At 35.5% G+C, this 22266-nt stretch overlaps 1 protein-coding gene and 1 pseudogene across 1 annotated transcript; both read left to right on the top strand.

Moving 5' to 3' along the window:
• Window positions 1–7293: 7293 nt before the first annotated feature.
• Window positions 7294–8237, top strand: LOC124959178 (olfactory receptor 5L1-like; annotated as a pseudogene).
• Window positions 8238–14076: 5839 nt separating this feature from the next.
• LOC124959177 (olfactory receptor 5L1-like) lies at window positions 14077–15021 on the top strand. Its single transcript, XM_047517788.1, has one exon. The coding sequence runs from the start codon at window positions 14077–14079 to the stop codon at window positions 15019–15021; it is 945 nt and encodes a 314-aa protein (XP_047373744.1).
• Window positions 15022–22266: the final 7245 nt, after the last annotated feature.

Genomic DNA, 22266 nt, shown 5'->3' with positions numbered 1-22266 from the left:
TAGAATTTAATGACTGTGAGAGAAAAGCATCAGATTACATATAGGGGGAAACCAATAAAAATATCAGTAGATTTCTCAGCCTAGACCCTAAAACGTAGAAGTTCCTGGAACAACATATTTCAAGCTCTGAAAAAACATGAAAGCCAAACAGGAATCTTATACCCCACAAGACTAAACTTCAGATTTGAAGATGAAATAAATCCTTCCATGATAAACAAAAGTTAAGAGAATTTACAAGTAGAAAACCTGCATTAGAGAACATTCTCAGCAAAATATTCTATGAGGAGGAAATAAAAAACAACAATGTAACTCAGAAAAGTGAGGAACTACCCTAAAGGAAAAGACAAAGGAGAAACCAAATCAAGTTTCAAATCAAAAAATAAGCCAAAATGACTGGGAATGAAAATCATATCTCAATAATAACCCTGAATGTTCATGGCCTAAACTCATCAGTAAAACACATAGACTGGCAGTTGGATTAAAAAGAAAGCCCCAAGATTATGCTGCCTTCAAGAGACTCATCTCATAGAAAAAGACATCCATAGACTAAAAGTGAAAGAATGGGGAAAAGCATCACACACATGGACTTAGTAAAAAAGCTGGGGTTTCCATCCTTATATCAGATGAAGTGAACTTCAAGCCAAAGTTAGAATGGATAAAGAAGGACATTTCATACTGCTTAAGGGAACCATAAATCAGGAAGACATAATGATAGTAAATATTTATGCCACAAACAATGGTGCATCCCTGTACATCAAACAAATCCTTTTCAATTTCAGGAATCAAATAGACCAACACAATAATTCTGGATGACTTTAACACACCACTGTCACCACTAGATGGATCTTCCAAACAAAAACCAAACAAAGAAACCATAGAACTCAAAAACACAATCAATAATTTAGATTTAGCAGACATATATAGAATATTCCATCCATCAATGAGTAAATATGGTTTTTTCTCAACAGCACATGGATCTCCCTTTAAAATAGACCATATTTTATACCACAAAGAAACCTTAGTAAATATTAAAAAATAGAGATACTACCTTGTATTCTATTGATCAAAATGTAATCAAATTAGAAACCAATGATAAAATAAAAAATAGAAACTACTCCAACACCTGGAGATTACTAATATGCTATTGAATGAAGCATGAATGACAGAAAACATCAGGGAGGAGATAAAAAAATTTTAGAGGTAAATTAGAATGATGATACAACATATCAAAATCTCTGGAACACTCTGAAAGCAGTACTAAGAGGAAAATTTATTGCATGGAGTCCATTCAAGAAAAGAATAAAAAGTCAAGAACTAAATGATCTAACATTACATTTCAAAGCCCTAGAAAAAGAAGATCAATGCCAAAAGTCATAGAAACAGGAATATTAAAATAAGAACTGAAATCAATGTAATTGAAACAAAAGAAACAATTCAAAAAATTGACAAAGCAAAAAGTTTGTTATTTGAAAAAGTATATAAAACTGATGAACCCTTAGCCACAGTAACAAAAAGAAGGAGAGAGAAAACTCAAATTTCTAAAATTTGTGATGGAAAAAGGAAATATCACGACAGACACCATTGAAAAACATGACATAATTAGAAGTTACTCTGAAAATCTATACTCCAACTACATAGAAAATCTAGAAGACACCGACAGATTTCTAGAGACATATGTTCCACCCAAATTGAATCAGCAGGACATACAAAACTTAGAAAGATCAATTTCAAGCAATGAAATAGAAGAAGACATCAAACCCTACCAAACAAGAAAAGCCTGGAACCAGGTGGATTCTCAGTTGAGTTTTACAAGACCTTCAAAGAAGAACTAATAAAAACTCCTCAAAGTATTCCATGAAATACAAAAGGAGGGAAACTTCCAAACTCATTCTATGAAGCTAATATCACTTTGATACCAAAACCAGACAAAGACACATCAAGGAAAGAAAACTTTAGAACAATATCCCTGATGAACATAAAAAAATCCTTAACAAAATTCTGGCAAATTGCTTACAAAAACATATTAAGAAGAGAGTGCACCATGATCAAGTGAGTTCATCCTGTGGATGCAAGGTTGGTTCATCATCCAGAAATCAATAAAGGTAATTCATCACAACAATAGACTTAAGGTTAAGAATCATATGATCATTTCAATAGATGCCGAGAAAGCATTTGACAAAATAAAACAGCTCTTCATGCTCAAAACACTAGAAAAAATAGGGATAGTAGGAATATCCCTCAACATTGTAAAATCTATTTATGCTAAGCCCAAGGCCAACATTATTTCTTTTTATTGTAAACAAATGGGGTATTATCTTGTTTCTCTGTTTGTTCATGAAGTAGAGGCATATCATTTGTGGAATCATACATTTACATAGGGTAATGGTGTTTGATTCATTCTGTTATTTTTCCTTCCCCCCAACCCTCTCACCCCTCTTTTACTTCTATACAGTCTCTCCTTCCTCCAATTTTGCCTCCCTCCCGCCCCCCTCATTATGTATCATCATTCACTTATCAGCGAGATCATTCGTCCTTTGCTTATTCGAGATTGGTTTATCTCACTTATAATGATATTCTTCAATTTCATCTATTTGCCTGCAAATGCCATAATTTTATTATTCTTTATCGCTCAGTAATATTCCATTATTCCCCAACATCATTCTTAATGGAGAAAAACTAAAAGCATTCCCTCTAAAAACTGGAACAAGAGAGGGATGCCTTCTTTCACCACTTCTATTCAACATCATGCTTGAAATACTAGCCAGAGCAATTAGACAGAAAAAAAAAATTAAAAGGATGTGAAATGGAAGATAGCTATCACTATCTGCTGATGACATGATTCTAAATTTAGAGGATCCAAAAAACTCCAGAAAACTTCTAAAGCAAATAAATGAATTCAGTAATGTAGCATGATATAAAATCAACACACATAATTCTAATGTGTTTCTATTCATAAGTGATAAATCCTCTGAAAGAGAAATTAGGAAAACAACTGCATTCACAATAGCCTCAAAAAAATGAAATACTTGGGAATCAATCTGACAAAATAGGTGAAAGTCTTCTATAGTGAAAACTACAGAACACTAAATAAAGAAATTAATGAAAACCTTAGAAAATGGAAAGATCTCCCATGTTCTTGGGTAGGCAGAATTAATATTATCAAAATGAATATATGTCCAAAGTGCTATACATATTTAACACAATTCCAATTAAAATCTCAATAACATTTCTCATAGATAGAGAAAACACTGGACCAGAAAGTGTAGACTCACACTGGCTTTCACTTAGGCACACAGGGAAGAAGGGCAAGTTAATGTTGTCTGCAGAAATCTACCTTTTGGCATGTATAACAAGACAGTTGCTCCTTGGTTGGGAGCAGCTAATTAATTACAGGTTTTTTTGAACCTGGTATCTCGCCAGTTTGAGACCGCTCAGTCACTGGTGATACCCTACTCATAGAGGGTTCTGTGCCTCACAGAATTTACTGGCTTTGGGTTCAAAAGCCAGCTGTTTGCTGTCTTTGGGTAGAAGAGTGTACTCAATATCCTTGAGATGCCAAGCTGCCTGGAGCTACGAGAGATATGGGCACTAACTCATGAGCTTTTAATTGGGCTGTTCCTGCTCACAAGTTTCCTATATTGCTTGTTTGTCTTTCTTTCCTTTATTACTTTTATTTCTCATCCTTTCACCTGCCCTAGAGTTTGGGAACCAATCAAAGTTGTGCTGGTTCATGACACTCCTTCGATTGTTGGTCAGACAAGAAGGAAAAGCAAAGGAATGATGATAATGTCATTGCACCTGCAGCCTAACTTCAGAAACCCTCTCTGAGTGGAAAGGATGCATGCCACTCATCCAGGTAGCTGCCACTGGACAAAACTCCAGCAGGGACAGGAGGCACTGCCTGACAAAGGACAAGGGGGATGGAGGAGCTGTCTGCTGTTGCCACTGAATTCTTCCTGGAGCAGTCAGTGATCTCCTGTAAGCTTTTCCCAACATACTATGTGTCTCCCATGCTGTCTCCAGGCACTTTCTTTGACCTCTCTGCATCCAAACCCACTCCTTTGGTGCAGTTGTGCTGGTCTTAACTCAGACAGGTCTTAACTTTGGCTCTGGGACTGGGCATATAATTCACTCGGTAGAGTGCTTGCAAGGCAAGCACAAGGCCCTGGGTTCAATACCCAGCACTGAAAAAAAAAAAAAAAAAAAAAAAAAAAACTGGCTCTGAATCTCTGCTTTCCTCATACAGTCATGTAGGTGAGTAAAACAGGAAGCTGTGGCCTTTTCCAGCAGCTTACTTTGAGTTTGTTCAAATTACGACTGATTGTGCTTCCATCACCTCCTTTGCAAGACATGCATAAAAACAAAATTGTCTCTTGACTGGTTATTAGGCAGATTAAAAAAGATAATGTTTAGATAAGATTTAGATGGATTCTAACACACAATTCATGCCCAATAAATGTGTTCCACCATTAGAGCTATCTGGCCAGCAGATTCATTACCTTTACTGTATTTGAAGAAGCTCCATTGTGACTCTACACAGTCTGCCCTCCTGGAAGCTAAGGGATTTTGTAATCTTATGAGAAAGGGAAAGTTCATCAGATTTTTGTGGTAATTTCAAATGGCAATACAAGCTGTGCTTCACATATCAGATACTAGGACACAGAAGTGCAATTACCCAAACATTCTGGAAGTAGGTAAGTTTGGATTTAAACAAATATTTTCCCAATGTAGAATTTTTTTTTTCTTTTTCATTGGCACATAGTACTCATACTTACTTATAAGTCACAGTGTGCTGTTTCTATATGTGACATGATGATGATAAAATCAGGGCAATTTGTAAAACTATCACCTGAAAAATTCATCATATTAATTTTTTGTGTTGAAAACATTGAAAATTGTTTCTACTGACCATTTAAAGTGTACAATGCATTATTGCTAACTATATTCACCCCACTCTGCAATAGAATATTAAGTTACAGTGCTTCTAAAAACATTTTCTGATCATATTCCACAGAGATTAATTATTTTTAAACCTTCTATGACATCAATTTCTACTTCAATTTTTTCCTCACTTTGTTATACCATAGAGATTAATATATTTTTAGCTAAGGCATTCATTTCCCAGGAGCATATTTTATAGAATAAAGTCTTTTATTTCATTCTATTCACATCTAACACCTTCAGTTCAATTCCAGGGAAGAAACGTCCATACCACAGGTTTGTTCACTACAACTAGACTCTAGGTACTTGAAAAATGAAAAGACATGTATTTTTGAGGAAAAAATAATATGTCTAACTCATCTGTCTTTGACTTAGAGAATGTTTATGATAATACGTATCTCATGCCCTTACTTTTCAAAATTTTTTATTTTATTTAAGAGACAGGGGAGAGATTACAACTATTTCTTCTGCATCATCAAACACTGATGCATATAAAAATTACAAAGTAAAAATGTTAAATTTTCTCTCTTTCTCTTTCTCCCCCACCTTTGCCACATCAGCAGTCTTCGTGAGATCTACAGTGACCACAGATGTGCTGGTGATTTCCACTGCTACCCCAATCTTGGGGTTGTGTGAATGTGACTGTGAGGTGTTCATGAATGTCCTCTGCTCAGCGTAGGAGGATACTTTTGGGTTTTCTTTGGATTTATCATAGACTAGTTCCCTGTTAGCATAGAATATTGGGAACAAATTGCTCAAAGAGGATTTTCCTCTTTTATCCAGGCAAGAGTCTTAGCTTTTTAAATGGTCTTGAATTCATGAGAATAGTTTGTTTTAATTACTTTAAAACTGACTCATAATACAGAGAAACGATCAGACTGTTTGAGTTCACACAGTCTTCACTCAGTTTTCATTACAATATGTTAATGAAGTAAGTATCTGTTCTTACAATTTAGAGAGGGCAGAGAGTAAAATTACTTAAATTCCATTGGCTTCTTCCTTAAGGGAAAGATCTGGATGGTAGTTTCCACTTTCATGAAATATACAATTTACCCTCTTTACACAAACAAAATTTTGAGGGACCTTACAAAATTTTCACTTACCTTTTTAAAATCTGAACAAACTACTTACATATAAGGGTCATAGCCAAATTAAGTTGATGACATATGGGGTATCTGTCTGTTTTCACATTTCTACATATATACCCTCGCTTACAACTAAAAGTTTGCCTTCTATGTACTGCTGGTGTCTCCTTTTTTAAATTTTTTAAAAACAATTTGAAAGTAAATTTCCACAGTAGATATGATGAACCACAGGTTGATAATTTTTTTACTTTTGAATATTGTCAAAACAGTAATAATAATGAGAATTGAAGATAGTTTTTCCTAATTTTTCAACGTAATCATTTGTGATAATATTACTGTGAATAATATCTGGTAGCTTAAAAATTATTTAGTTTTTATTGTTGTCAGTGTTAAGATTTTCAATAAATGTTGTCTAATTGCTTTTACCAAAAGCAAGAAAGATGTGTTTTTCTTTCTGTGTCATTAAAAGACTTCATAATTACCATTACAATGAAATAAATAATCAATAATATTACAAAACCTATTATGCCTTTAACTGTATACATTCATTTTCCTTTTTGGTCCAATTTGAAAGAGTCTTCATGAAACACTATTTTCAAGGAAAATGTTCATGTACCCCAACAATAGAATGAGACAGACATCATGACCCTATGTACATGTATGGTTACCCGAATTGAATGAATCTACATCATGTACAACCATAGAAACAAAAAGATGTACCCCATTTCTGTACAATGAATCAAAATGCAGTCTGTAAAAAAGGAAAATTATAAGTAAAAGAGAAAATTAGATAACTTGTATGGGAAAATTTAAGGTTATTGATAAATTTAATAATAGCAGTAAAATGTGTGCAGTAACTTTTATATTTATTGTAATAAATTTTTAAAAATTTTGTGACTAGAAGTTAATTTCCATGTAAAATTAAAGCGTACCTTAGAATCTATTTCAAAGTCAACCAAACCACCTGGTTCTATACATGATATGAAATGTGGAAGGTAATTAATGACTGAGAATCATTCAAGATTATTGATTAGGTTGAAATTAATTTTCATTTGTGAGCTCTATGGAGATATATAGGTTAGAATATTGTTAAAATTATTGAACATTTTGTAAATTTGACAGTTACATTCCTCTTAGAATTCATGCACACGTTTCATTCTAATGTTACTTTTTCCTAATTAATAACCACCTCTCACTTTCTCTTTGATGTCTTCCCAGAAGTAAACCAAAACTTACCATATGTAAGTTCACCTGACATCTGTTGACAATGGCTGCAGAAAATTGTTCCACTGTGACAGAGTTCATTCTCCTGGGATTGTCAGATGTCCCAAGCTGAGAGTCCCTCTCTTCCTGGTGTTCCTTCTCATCTATGGAGTCACAGTTCTGGCCAACCTGGGCATGGTTGCACTGATTCAGCTCAGCTCTCACCTGCACACTCCCATGTACTTTTTCCTCAGTCACTTGTCCTTTGTGGACTTCTGCTACTCCTCAGTCATAGTGCCCAAAATGATGGCCAACATCTTTACCAAGGACAAAGCCATCTCCTTCCCAGCCTGCATGGTACAATTCTATTTGTTTTGCACTTTTGTGATCATGGAGATCTTCCTGCTGGCAGTGATGGCCTATGACCGCTTTGTGGCCATCTGCAACCCATTGCTGTACATGGTCATCATGTCCCAGAAGCTCTGTGCAGAGCTGGTCTCTGGCTGTTACCTCTTAGCATCAGTGTGTGCTCTTGTTCACTTGTGCTTAACTCTTGAGATCCCATTCTACAGGTCAAATGTGATCAACCATTTCTTCTGTGACCTACCTCCTCTCCTAAGTCTTGCCTGCTCTGATGTCAGTGTGAATGAGGTGCTGCTGTTCATTGTGGCTACTTTCAATGAATCTATGACCATTGTGATCATCCTCACCTCCTACCTGTTCATCCTCATCACCATCCTGAAGATGCACTCTGCAGAGGGGAGGCACAAAGCTTTTTCCACCTGTGCCTCCCACCTCACAGCCATCATCGTCTTCCATGGAACAATCCTGTTCATTTATTGCCATTGTAGTTCTGGCACTAGTCTGGACATTGACAAAGTGACCACAGTCTTCTACACTGTGGTGATCCCCATGCTGAACCCCCTGATCTACAGCCTGAGGAACAAGGATGTGAAAGAAGCTCTCAGAAAAGTGGTGGATTCCAAAATATTATCCCAGAGAAATTAATAGCAGCATAATTTGTTTTAAGCGTGTAGGTTGGGGGAAGAGTTGGAGAGCAGAGGATGATGAGGAAGTAGGCAGGTATGAGAGAGTCATTTTGTTCTCTAATCTTTGTGTGTCTTCAATTTGTAAAGATAGGATTCAGCATTTTCAAAAGTTGCAAATTATACATACGTTTTTCTTCAACTTGTATTATTAAAAGTGATATGGGTAGTAGCATGACATGAATGTTTGTTTTAATCTATGACATGTATTAATTTAAAATTCATAAGAGTCACTTGTTTCATCAAAATTTAGGGAGAACATAATATTTTTCAAATTTTAATTTCTGACATCTCTAATGAAAAACAGCCTCTTGTCAATTAGTTTATGCAAGCATGAGAATTTGATATGTGCACATATATTGTTAACTGCCATTTTTTTTGTTTCCTTTATTGCTGTGGTATTTGTTGCAATGACCACTATTTTTAAAACTCCTCACATCATTTTATTTGAAAAATGGAGAGTATTAATAATGATTTCACAAGAAATTTAGAAGAAATAAATTATAAGTCAAATTTGCAAGCATTTACTAAAACCCCTTATGTTATTCACTTTTATCTCATTCTCTCCACATTCTGTATCATCTCTCCTCATCATTATTAGTCATTATATAACCATTATTATAAGTAGTCTTTTTTTTTTTTTTTTTACTTTTTCTTAACTTCTGACTTTCATGATACCTCTTCAATTCTTTGTGGGTGAAATCCTTATTCTACTTTGTCATTTCTATACTTTGATTCTGTTCTTTGACTTAGTATTTGTATTTCATAAAGTGATTTTTGGTGGCTGTTTCCTGTATACCAAGGCAACATTTCTTTTTCTTTTCTTTTTTTAAAATTATTTTTTTTTATTTTTACAGACTGCATTTTGATTCATTGTACACAAATGGAGTACATCATTTTGTTTCTATGATTGTACATTATGTAAATTCACACCATTCACGTAATTATACATGTACATAGGGTCATGATGTCTGTCTCATTCCACTATCTTTCATAACCCCCTCTCATTTTCTTCCAATAATCTAAAGTTCCTCCATTCTTCTCTTACTCCCCATCCCCCACCCCGATTATATATCATCATCCACTTCTTAATTCATTCCTGACTCATGTGCATCATTGAATCTTCCTTTATGAATCCATTATAATTTATAAGAATTTCTACTTTGTACTAACTTGTTTTAATGAAACTTCTGCTGCCCATAAAACATTAGAAAATCACAAATCCAGTTCATAAAAACTAGGATTGATTTTTCAACCTTGATTATTTAATTTGCAACTTAATTTCTTCAGTCTTCAATTTCTTGTATTTTAACACTGGCTAATTCTGCTAACCTCAGAACATTTTATTGAGATTAAATTTTGACACAGTGTATTTTACATGCTCATAGGAAATAAATGTTGTTAATTAATAATTTGAAAACACTATGATTTCTTTTCTTTTAATTGTAAGATAAATTCAACCATAGAGATTTTATAGAGTAAATATGATTGGGATTTAATTGTCATTGTTCTGAAAATTGTATCAAGAGAAAGAACAATTGATTCAACTTATTGTTATCACTTATTTTATACTGAATTTTCATATTTAGTCCACGACTTTCCAGTTCATGACTCTTAGATCCTTATACCAAGAACTTAAGGTTAATAAAGTGTAAGAAAAATCAAGAAGAGTAGAATATAAGGTTTGTGTTCCAGAGTGGCTTTGCAATTAATAAATGACCTTCAACTGTGGGCACATTTTCATTCCAACAAGGTGAAGATCAGAGTGAGAGATGAAGGTAATAAAGAAGAGTGTTCATTCCAGATGAAGGGAATAAGGCAAGTGTCCTGCCTGATATTTTCCTATGTAAGTGTCCATTCCTGAGAGGACATGGGAATGTGTGAGGAGGGCAACAGATCAGGAAAAACCCTTTCTAATCACCAGAAACCAGGTTTTGGTTTGAGAGTAAACTATGCTGATGAATCTATGGATAGCTACATCACACCAAGGTCTGAGTGCTGGTTAAATAAGCACAAATTCAGAGAAATTGTGAATATTGGAGAATAATGAATGCAGTCTGGAGGAATCAGATCGCATTGCATGGAAGGTTCTCCTGGTCCTGTTTTCTTCTTTTCTTTTCTTTTCTTTTCTTTTTTTTCTAGTCTCCCTTTCACATATCTGAATGAGACAGATCCTAACACTGACTCTGAGTCTCATTTTTCTCTCTGTACAGTCATGTCTTTTGGAAAAACCAAGAAGCATTTTCCTTCTCTAGCAGCTCTCTTTGCTGTGTTCAAATTATAACTGATTGTGCCTCCATTACCTTTTTGTAAGAAATGCATAAGAAAAACATGATCTCTTCACTTGTTGAGATGATTACACAAGCTAACTCTTAGATATATGTGATTTTGAGCTGTGTACAGTAAACCATGCCTATAATCCCCATGCTCAGCAGACTGAGGAAGGAGGATCACAATTTCAAATTCAGCTTCAGCAACTTAGTGAGACCCCAGCAATTTAATGAGATCCTGTCTCAAAATATAAAATAAGAATAATAACAATAATAATAAAACATAGAAAATAGACTGAACTATGGAACTGTGGTTCCATAGTTAAGAACCTCTGGGTTCACTCCATGGTACAAAAACAATTAGATTTTGTACATAATTATAGGACATGGTGTGTTTTCTATGCATGTACACATGATGTGATGATCAAAGCAGGATGATTTGCATATGCATCACCTCAAAGATTTGTCATTTGATTTCTGTGGTGAAAATATTAAAAATTTTTTTCTTGCTATTTAAAATATGCAATGCATTAGTTTTAATTATGTTCACCTTACTCTGTAATAGAATACCAAATTATGTTGGTTTTAAAACAGATATACTGATCATAATCCACAGAGATTAATTATTTTGAGCCTTCTAGGACATCAACTTTTATTTATTTTGTTATGCCACAGAGATCAGTGATTGTTTTAGGTAAGGCATTCATTTCCATGGAGCATAATTTATAGTATAAAGTCTTTTATTGTATTTTATCCATGGAGGAAATACTCATACCACAGTTTTGCTCACTAAAACTAGTCTCTAGGTATTTGAAAATGAAAAGACATATATTTTCTGAGCAAACAATAATAATTATTGATTTGTCTAACTCATCTATCTTTGACCTAGAGAATGTTTATGAGAACACATATCTGAAGCCCTTGTTTTCCAAATCTTTTTCTTTTATTTAAGAAACAGGAAAGAAATTACAACCATTTCTTCTGCAATATCAAATAGTAATGTATATTAAAAATAGAAACTAAAAATGGTAGACTTTCTGTTTTTTCTCTTTCTCCCCGACTTTTACTACACCAGCACCCTTTTTAAGAGCTTTAATGCCAGAAGATGAGCTCCTGATTGCCTCCAATTTTAATTTTTTTTCTTTTTAATTGACACATAATATTTATACTTACCTAGAGGGCACAGAGTGCTGTTTCTATAGTGTGTATGATATGATGATAAAATCAAGGTGATTTGTATAACTATCACCTCAAACATTTGTCAGTTTTTTTAAACTATATTCTTTTGTGGTGAAAACATTGAACATTCTTTTTTTTCTGGCCACTGAAAATATAAGATACATTTTTGTTAACTATGTTTGCTCTACTCTGCAATAGAACACCAAGTTATGTTGGTTTAAAACAGATTTTCTGATCACATTCCACAGAGATTAATTATTTGTGAGCCATCTATGACATCAATTTTTACTTCCATTTTTTAAATTTTCTTATGCCATGGAGAATAGTAATTGTTTTATGTAAGGGATCCATTTCCCAAGAGCTTAATTTATAATATAAAGTCTTTTATTGCATTCTATCCACATCTAACACTTTCAGTTCCAGGGAAGAAACATCTATAGCACAGGTTTGTTCACTAAAACTAGACTCTACTTAAAAATGAAAAGACATGTATTTCCTGAGGAAAAAATAATTAATATGTCTAACTCATTCTTTGACTTAGAGAATGTTTATGAGAACACTTATCTCATGCCCTTACTTTTCAAAAGTTTTTTTTTTCTTTTGTTTAAGAGACAGGGAAGATATTACATCTATTTATTCTGCAACATCAAACACTAATGCATACAAAAATTTCAAAGTAAAATGTTAAACATTCTCTTTTTCTCTTTCTCCCCCACTTTTGCCACAGCAACATTCTTCAAGATCTACAATGACCAAAGTTGATCTGGTGATTGCCATTGCTACCACAATCTTGAGGGTCTTGTGAATGTGCCTTGCAAGGTGGTCATGATGTCCTCTGCTCAGCATAGGAGGATACTTTTGAATTTTCTATGGATTTATCATAGACTTGTTCCTTTTACCATAGAACATTAGAAAGAGAATTTTTAAAGAGGATTTTTCATTCCCATTCCCACAAATATCTTAAATTTTTAAATAAATGAGACACAAGAAAACCACGAATTCAGAAGAATATTTTTGTCCATTTCATCAGAATTCATTCAAGATACAGAAAATACATCAGACTTTTTCTCTTCCAGACCATCTTCAGTCAATTTTTATTATAATGGTTTAAAGAAGTAAGCATCTATTCCTACAAGGTAAGAAGGAAGGCAGAGAGTATGATCATTCAACTTCCATAGGCCTCTTCCTTAAGGGAAAGATCTGAGGGTAGTTTCCACTTACATGAAATACACAATTTTACCCCTTTACCCAAATAACTCTGTGGGGACTTGAGAAAGTTTTCACTTACCTATTTTTTAATGTGGTTAAAATATTTTTATATCAGGGTCGTAGCCAAATAAAGTTGATGACACATAGTGTGTCTATCTGTATTCCCCACATACATTCTAATTTTCAAATAAAACCTCACACTCTATGTATTATTGGTGTCTGTTCTTTAAAATTGATCATTTTAAAACATAATTTAAAAGTACATTTCTACCAAAGATATGATGAATCATAGTGTAAACAGCTTTAGTTTTGACTATTGTCAAAACAATCACAAACAATAATGTACCCTTGAACATAGCTTTTTCTTGTTTTTTCAATATAATTAGTTCTGATATCATCTTACTAGGAATAAAATATCTAATTAAAAATCATTTAGTATTTATTGTTCAAAATGTTAAGACTTTCAATAAATGTTGCATAGCGGATTAAAAAATTATACAAGTGTTTCTTCTTTCTGAGACATTATAGTACTTCATAATTAATATTACAATGAAATCATAGCTTCACTAATTTGATAAACTATGTATCTCTGAATATATATGTTAAGCCTCCTTTTTCATTCTGAATTATTATAATTTTAAATGGGCTTCATGAACCACAAGTTTCATAGAAACTAAATTTCCCAACAATAGAATTGAGATAACTTTATGGTGTAAATTTATGCTACTGATAGATTTTTAAAAAATAATAAAGTGTATGGTATTTTTTACACTACTATGACATAACTTTTAACATTTTTGTATATTGAAGTAAATTTCCATGTAGCTAAGAGCATGTCATTGAATCTCTTTCACAGTCTGCCAAAACACCAAATTCAAAGGATCATCAGAACTGTATAGGGTAGTTAATGACTAAGAATCATTTAATATTACTCCTGATGGTTAAATTCATTTCAACAGTGAACTCTACTGAGATACACAATTTAGATTATTTGCATAATTGTGTAGTATTTCCAAATTTTGCAGTTATGTTTCTTTCACAATCCATGAATACATGTGTTTAAGAGTATGATAATTTCTTTTTGTTCTCTTTCCTGAACTAGCAAAAAATTACCATGTTTTTCTAAACCTGATTTCTGGTAAAATGGCCAAGGAAAACTGTTCCACTGTGACAGAGTTCATTCTCCTAGGATTGTCAGATGTCCCCAAGCTGAGAGTCCCTCTCTTCCTGGTGTTCCTTCTCATCTATGGAGCCACAGTTCTGGCCAACCTGGGCATGGTTGCACTGATCCAGCTCAGCTCTCACCTGCACACTCCCATGTACTTTTTCCTCAGTCACTTGTCCTTTGTGGACTTCTGCTACTCCTCAATCATAGTGCCCCAAATGCTGACCAATATCTTTACCAAGGACAAAACCATTTCTTTCCAGGGCTGCATGGTGCAACTCTATTTATTTTGTACTTATGCAATCACAGAAGTCTTCCTGCTGGCAGTGATGGCCTATGACCGCTTTGTGGCCATCTGCAACCCATTGCTGTACATGGTTATCATGTCCCAGAAGCTCTGTGCCGAGCTGGTTTCTGGTTGTTATCTCTATGCATCTATTTGCTCTCTGATTCACCTGTGCTTAACTCTTGAGATCCCAGGTTACAAGTCAAATGTGATCAACCACTTCTTCTGTGATCTACCCCCACTCTTAAAACTTGCTTGCTCTGATGTCACTGTGAATGAATTGCTGCTCTTCATTGTGGTCAATTTCAATGAGGTCATTACCATCACCATCATCCTCACCTCCTACCTGTTCATCCTCATCACCATCCTGAAGATGCGCTCTGCAGAGGGGAGGCACAAAGCTTTTTCCACCTGTGCCTCCCACCTCACAGCCATCATCGTCTTCCATGGAACAATCCTGTTCATTTATTGCCAGCCCAGTTCTGGCACTAGTCTGGACATTGACAAAGTGACCACAGTCTTCTACACTGTGGTGATCCCCATGCTGAACCCCCTGATCTACAGCCTGAGGAACAAGGATGTGAAAGAAGCTCTCAGAAAAGTGGTAGACTCCAAAATATTATGCCAGGCAATTTAATAAAGCATAATTTGTAATAAGGGTGAATAGATGGGCCTAGGAGTTGGAAAGCAGAAGATGAGGAGGAGGTAGGCAGATATGAGAGAGTCTCTTGATTCTCTAATCTTTGTGCATTTTCAATTCATAAAGACAGGATTCAGCATTTTCAAAAGTTGCAGATTATTGATATGTTTGTCTTCAATTTGTAATATTGTAAAGTGGTATGAGTAGTAGCACTCTTAGGACATGAATGTTTAACATGTTTTAATCTACCATGTACTTTAATGAAGAACTCACAAATCATTTGTTTCAGTAATCTTTAGGGAAAACATAATATTTTTAAAACTTAAATTCCTGATATCTATAATGAAGAACAACTTCTCGTCAACTAGATTATGCAAGCATGAGAATTCCATACATGCACATATTTTGTTAATTGTTATTTTTTTTCTTCTTATTTCCCTTACTGCCATGGTAGTTGTTGCAATGTCCATTATTTTTAGAACTCCGCACATTATTTTATTTTGATAAATGGAGACAATATTCATTTCACAAGAATATTAGAATAAATAAATTATGTGTCTTTTGCAAGCATCTATTATAACTCCTTATATATAATTCATTCTATCTCTTTCTCTATGAGTTCTGCCTCATGTCTCTTCCTCATTATTAGTCACTGAATCACCATTATTATGAGCAGGTGCATCTATTACTTAGGCTTCTTTTTCACTTTTTCTTATCTTCTTTTTCTCATGCTACCTCTTCTATACATTGTGGATTAAATGTGTACTGTACCTTGTAAGTGCATAACCCTAACTTTCTTTCTGTTTCTTCCATGTGTATTTATTCTTCATATAATGATCTTTTAACACTATTTTCTGTGTACCTAAGCAGCATTTCTTAATTCATACTTGACTCATATGCAGCATTGAATCTTCCTTTATAAATCCATTATGATTTACCTAAATTTGTACTTTGCACTCACTTGTTTAAATTAAGATTCTCCCAGTCATAAAACATTAAAAAGTCACAAGATCCAGTTCATAAAAACTAGGATTGGTTTTTCTACCTTAATTATATAAGTTGGAACATAATTTCTTTAATTCTTGCTTTCTTACATTTTAACAATAACTAATTCTGCCTAACTCATAGAATTTTATTGATATTAAATATTTCCAAATTTTGAAAAATTGTCAGTGGATTTTTATTTTGTTTATTTATATGTGTTATTGAAACTGAAACCCAGTATCTCACACATGCTAGGAAATGAGCTACAATGCGAGCCCCTATTGACATTAAATTTAAACATGTATTCAGTGGTGTTCACATGGTCACAAGAAATACATTTTGCTAATTAATAATTAGAAATCAGAGTGATTTCCTTACTATTAATTATAAGATATCTACCATAGAGATCTTTAAACAAATGAAACTGTCTTAAACTAGATAAAATTTGGTAGAGATTCCAATATCAGTGCTCTTATTTAAAATCTCATCAGGAGGAAGAGCAGCAAGTGAGTCCACAATATCATCCTTTTTATACTGAATTTTCACATTTCACTCAAGATTTTATGATTCACAACTATAAGATCTTTACACCAAAAACCTAAGTTCAACATAGGGTAAGCAAAACCAAAAAGAATAGAAGATAAGATTTATGATCTAGAGTGGCTTTGGCAATTAATAAATGAATTTTAACTGTGTGCACATCCTTATTCCTGACAAGGCAGAGATCAGAGCAAGAGCAAACATTCCAGATGAAGGGAATGAAGACAAGTGTTCTGCTTGAAACTTTCCTATGTAAGTGTCCATTCTAGAGAGGACATGGGAATGTGTGAGGAGGGCAACAGATCAGGGGAAACCCTTTCTGATCACCAGAAATCCACATTTTGGTTGGGAGAGAAAACCATGCTGATGTATATATGAATAACTAAGTTACACTGAGATGCTAACATCAGTTAAACAAGAGCTAATTCACAGAAATTGTGACTATTACATAATAATGAATATGGTCTGGAGGAATCAGGAAACATTGCAGGGAAGGTTCCTCTGGTTCCACTTTTTTCTTTTCATTCTTTTTTTTTTCTTTCTTTTTTATTCTGCCCTATAGTTCAAATACCTGCATGAGACAGGTCCTAACACTGGCTCTGAGTCTGTTCTTTACTCCATACAGTCACATGGTTGGGAAAAAACAGGAAGCAGTTGCCTTCTCCAGCAACTCTTTGCCTTGTTCAAAGTACTACAGATAGACATGATTTAGAGCTGGGCGTGGTAGCCCACTTCTGTAATTCCTGTGGCTCAAGCATCTGAGGCTGGAGGATTGAAAATTCAAAGACAGACTCAGCAACTTAGCAAGGCCCTAAGCAACTCAGTGAGACTCTGTCTCAAAATTAATAAATAAAACACAGAGCATGGGCTTGGCATTTTATTAGGTAGTTAAGCACCCTGGGTTCAATACCTGATCTGTCCCCCCCACAAAAAAAAGAAAGAAAATATTTAGATAGATTCTGACACACAATGCCTGCCCAATAAGTGTGTCCTATGATTAGAGCGATCTGACCAGCAGATCCATTACCTTTACTGTATGGGAAGAAACTCCAGTGTAGCTGTACACAGTCTGCCCTCCTGGAATCTGAGGAATGTTGTAATCTTATGAGAAAGGGAAAGTTCGTCAGAAATATTCATCATAATTCCAATGCAATACAAGCTGTGCCTCATATATCAGATACTAGGATACAGAATTCCAATCACCCATAAAGTCTAGAAAAAAGAAGGTTTGGTGTCAAATTATTTTTTCCCCACTCAGGATATTTTTTTCTTTTTAATTGACCAAAATTGTGCATATTTATAGGACACAGTATGCTGCTTCTATGCATGTATACATGATGCAATGATCATATCAGGGCAATTATATATCTTTGACCACAAACATTTGTCATTTTATTGCATGAAAACATTGTACATTCTCTTTTCTGGCCATTTAAAATATATAATGCATTATTGTTAACTATGTTCACCCTACTCTGTAATATAGCACCAAGTATGGTGGTTTTAAACCAGATTTTCTGATCACATTCCACAGAGATTCATTATTTTTGAGCCTTCAGTGACATCAATTTTTACTTTGATTTTCATTTATTTTCTTATGCCATAGAGATTAGTAATTGTTTTAAGTAAGGGATCCATTTCCCAGGAGTTTAATTTACAGTATAATAGCATTCTATACACATCTAACACATTCAGTTCCAGTGAGGAAACATCTATATCACAGGTTTGTTCTCTAAAACTAGACTCTAGGTACTTGAAAATGAAAAGACATGTATTTTCTGAGCAACCAATCATAATTAATGATATGTTTAACTCATTTGTCTTAGACTTAAAGAATTTTTATGAGCACACTTATCTCATGCCCTTACTTTTTAAATATTTGTTTCTTGTATTTAAGAGACAGGAGAGAAATTAGAACCATTTCTTCTGCAACATAAAACATCAATGCATATAAAAATGCAAACTAGAAAATGGTAGACTTTCTCTTTTCCTCTTATTTTTCCAACTTTTGCCACACCAGTATCCTTCTTAAGGTGTTTAATGATCAAAGATGAGCTCATGATTACCACTGCCACCCTAATTTTGAAGGTTTTGTTAATATTCCTGCAAGCTGGTAATGAACTACCTCTGCTTAGCAGAGGACACTTTTAGATTTTCTACTGGAGTTGTTGTAGTTTAGTTCCCTATTACCATAGAACATTGAAATAGAATTTTAAAGAGGATTTTTCATTTGCATTCAGGCAAATATATTAACATTCTTTTCTTTTCTTTTCTTTTCTTTTCCTTTCTTTTCTTTTCTGTTCTCCTTCTCATTCTCTTTCTTCCTCTTTTGTAAATGTTTAAGATACAAGAAAACCATGGTTTCAGGAGAATAATTTATTGCCATTTCATGAAAATTGATTAAAGATACAGAGAAAATATCAGGCTGTTTCTCTTCCAGACCATCTTCAGTCAATTTGGATTACAATGGTGTAGCAAAGTCTCTATTTCTACAAGGTAAGAAGGAAGGCATAAAGTAAGATCATTCAACTTCCGTAGGCCTCTTTCTTAAGGGAAAGGTCTGTATGGTAGTTTCCACTTACATGAAATATAAAATATTACCCCTTTACCCAAATAACTCTTTGAGGGACCTTAGAAAGTTTTCACTTACCTCTATTTTAATGTGATTAAAATATTTTATATCAGGGTTGTAGTCAAATTAATTTGATGACATAATTCTCATTTACAAGTAAACCCTTGCACTCTAGGTATTACTGGTGTCTGTTCTTTAACATTTGTCATTTTAAAACATTTTGAAAGTACATTTCTACCATAGATATGATAAAGCATAGTTTAAACAAATTTATTTTTGAATATTGTCAAAACAGTCACAGACAATAACGTACCATTGAACATAATTTTCCATAACTTTTCAATATAATCATTTCTGATATTGTTTTACTAAGAATAAAATATCTGGATCCAAGATAGGTGGACTAGAGGGTGACTGCATCCCCAGTCGCTCCAGAACCCAGGAGTCAAGAAGGGGAGGCATTGAGAGACTCGGGCAAAAATAGAGCCACGAGTGAGTCTGCCCACTGGGTAAAGGTCTGCCTGGGTGGCAGGCCCAGATAGAGGTGGCTTATCAGAGCAGGGCAGGGCAGCTAGAGTCTTCCACAGGCAGCCCTGAGCACTCTGGCGCTGGGTCACTCCCACACAGCCAGCTTCTCCAGGTTTTCCGAGCAGGCCCCCTAGTGAGAGCCTTTCTATCAGAACAAGCTCCTAGTCCCAGAGCCAGCTCGGTGTGCTCCGGCCTGCAAGCTGCTTCAGGGAGCAGGAGGGGCAGCCAGAGACTTCCCCAAGCAGCCCAGCCCCCTGCGGTGGGAGGAGCCTTTCAAGGCTAGCTTCTTGGAGCAGACCGCCCAGTGAGAGCCTTTCTACACAGAGCCAGCCACAAGTCCCCGAGCCAATGGAAAGCTTTGATCTGCAAGCAGCCTCTGGGATCAGGGCAGGGCAGCCAGAGACTTCTCCAGGAGGCTCTGTCCACACCGGCTGCAGGCTCTTTCCACGGGGCGATACAAGATGGCGGCCTAGAGGGTGACTGCATCTCCAGTCACTCCAGAACCCAGGAGTTAAGAAGGGGAGGCATTGAGAGACTTGGACAAAAAGAGAGTCATGGGGTGAGTCTCCCCCACTAGGTGAAACTTGGCGTGGGCAGCAGGCACAGATAGGGGTGGCTTATCAGAACAGGGCAGGGCAGCTAAGGTCTTCCCCAGGTAGCCTTCCACACTCCAGCGGTGGGATCCTCCCACACAGCAAGCTGCATGGTGCAGGCCCCCAGTGAGAACGTTTCCGCACAGAGCCAGCTCCAAGCCCTGGAAACAGTAGGGTGCTAGGGGCAGCTTTCTTCGGAAGCACTGCATTATCAAGTTCATCAAAGACTTCAGGCTACTGAAGGCTGGGAGGTGTTTCACTGGAAATCTACTGGGACACTATAAGCCAGTAGAGGAAATCTGCAATATCTCAGGGTCCAACTGACAGCTGACCAATATGAGAAAACAAGGGAAGAAAATGTCCCAAACAAATCTAGATACTACATCAATAAAACCCAATGACAGCACAGCAGAAGAAATGTCAGAAAGAGAGTTCAGAATCAGAGAAGCAAATGAGGAGATGAAAGAGCAAATGCAGGCATTGAAGGAGGAGATGAAAGAGCAAATGCAGGCATTAAATGATCGCGGCAATCAACAGTTAAAAGACCATATACGGGAAGCAAGAGATCATTTCAATAAAGAGTTAGAGATACTGAAAAAAAAAAAAAAAAACTGAAATCCTTGAAATGAAGGAAACAATAAACCAAGTTAAAAACTCCATAGAAAGCATAGCCAATAGGATAGAACACCTGGAAGACAGAACCTCAGACATTGAAGACAAAATATTTAATCTTGAAAACAAAGTTGACCAAACAGAGAAGATGGTAAGAAATCATGAACAGAATCTACAAGAATTATGGGATATCATGAAAAGGCCAAATTTAAGAATTATTGGGATTGAGGAAGGCTTAGAGAAACAAACCAAAGGAATGAACAATCTATTCAATGAGATAATATCAGAAAATTGCCCAAATCTGAGGAATGAAATGGAAAACCAAGTACAAGAGGCTTATAGGACTCCAAATATACAAAATTACAACACACCCACACCAAGGCACATTATTATGAAAATACCTATCATACAAAATAAAGACAGAATTTTAAAGGCCGCGAGAGAAAAGAATCAAATTACATTCAGAGGGAAACCAATAAGAATATCAGCAGATTTTTTCAATCCAGACCCTAAAAGCTAGAAGGGCCTGGAACAACATTTACCAAGCCCTGAAAGAAAATGGATGCCAACCAAGAATCTTATACCTAGCAAAACTTAGCTACAAATTTGACGATGAAATAAGATCCTTCCATGATAAATGAAAGCTAAAGGAATTTACAAAAAGAAAGCCAGCATTACAGAACATTCTCAGCAAAATATTTCATGAGGAAGAGATGAAAAACTGTCGGGGTACTGCAGGCCCCCAGCCCTTCGGCGTGGCCAAGATGGCACCTGGCAAGGTGCCAAGGAATTGCTGAGAACAAAACCAGGTACCTCCAGCAGACTAATACTCTCTGCCAACAAGTGGCGTTATTTGAGGAAGTTAATGTGATTGGTTATGGGTCCTCGTGGACACTGCATGATTGCTATATCCACACTATTGTGCTCCATTACTGTCCATGCTTTTCCCTCGTGATCTATAAGCTGATTGGTTGATGTATGTAATGTAAGGCGCTTGCAAGAGCAGCCAGTGCTGGCCAGCCAGAAGAAGCAGACTGCAGAAAATAAAGAACTTGCCCTGATCCGGTTTCGTGTTTCTCTGCGGGCAGGGGACGCGATAGATGGTGCCGAAACAAGACCGGGAATGAGAAAAAATATAAGGGTAAGTTCACATAAGTTTTAAAATCAAGAAAAATTAGTCTGAGAGTTCAAAAGGTGAGACGTCTCGAGGTTCGCGGAGCTGCGACAATTTATCACAAGAGGTTCCCCAGAGGAGGGACGATTCATCACAAGAGGTTCCCCAGAGGAGGGACGATTCATCACAAAAGGATCCCCGTGGGAGGGACGATTTATCACAAAAGGTTCCCCATGGGAGGGACGATTCATCACAAAAGGTTCCCCATAGGAGGGACGAGTCAAGTGGTACCAAACTGT

The sequence above is a fragment of the Sciurus carolinensis genome, chromosome 11 (assembly GCF_902686445.1).
Source record: "Sciurus carolinensis chromosome 11, mSciCar1.2, whole genome shotgun sequence".
NCBI classification, from domain to species: domain Eukaryota; kingdom Metazoa; phylum Chordata; class Mammalia; order Rodentia; family Sciuridae; genus Sciurus; species Sciurus carolinensis.
The sequence above is the reverse complement of the archived record's forward strand: the minus strand, read 5'-3'. Positions and strand labels throughout refer to the sequence as shown.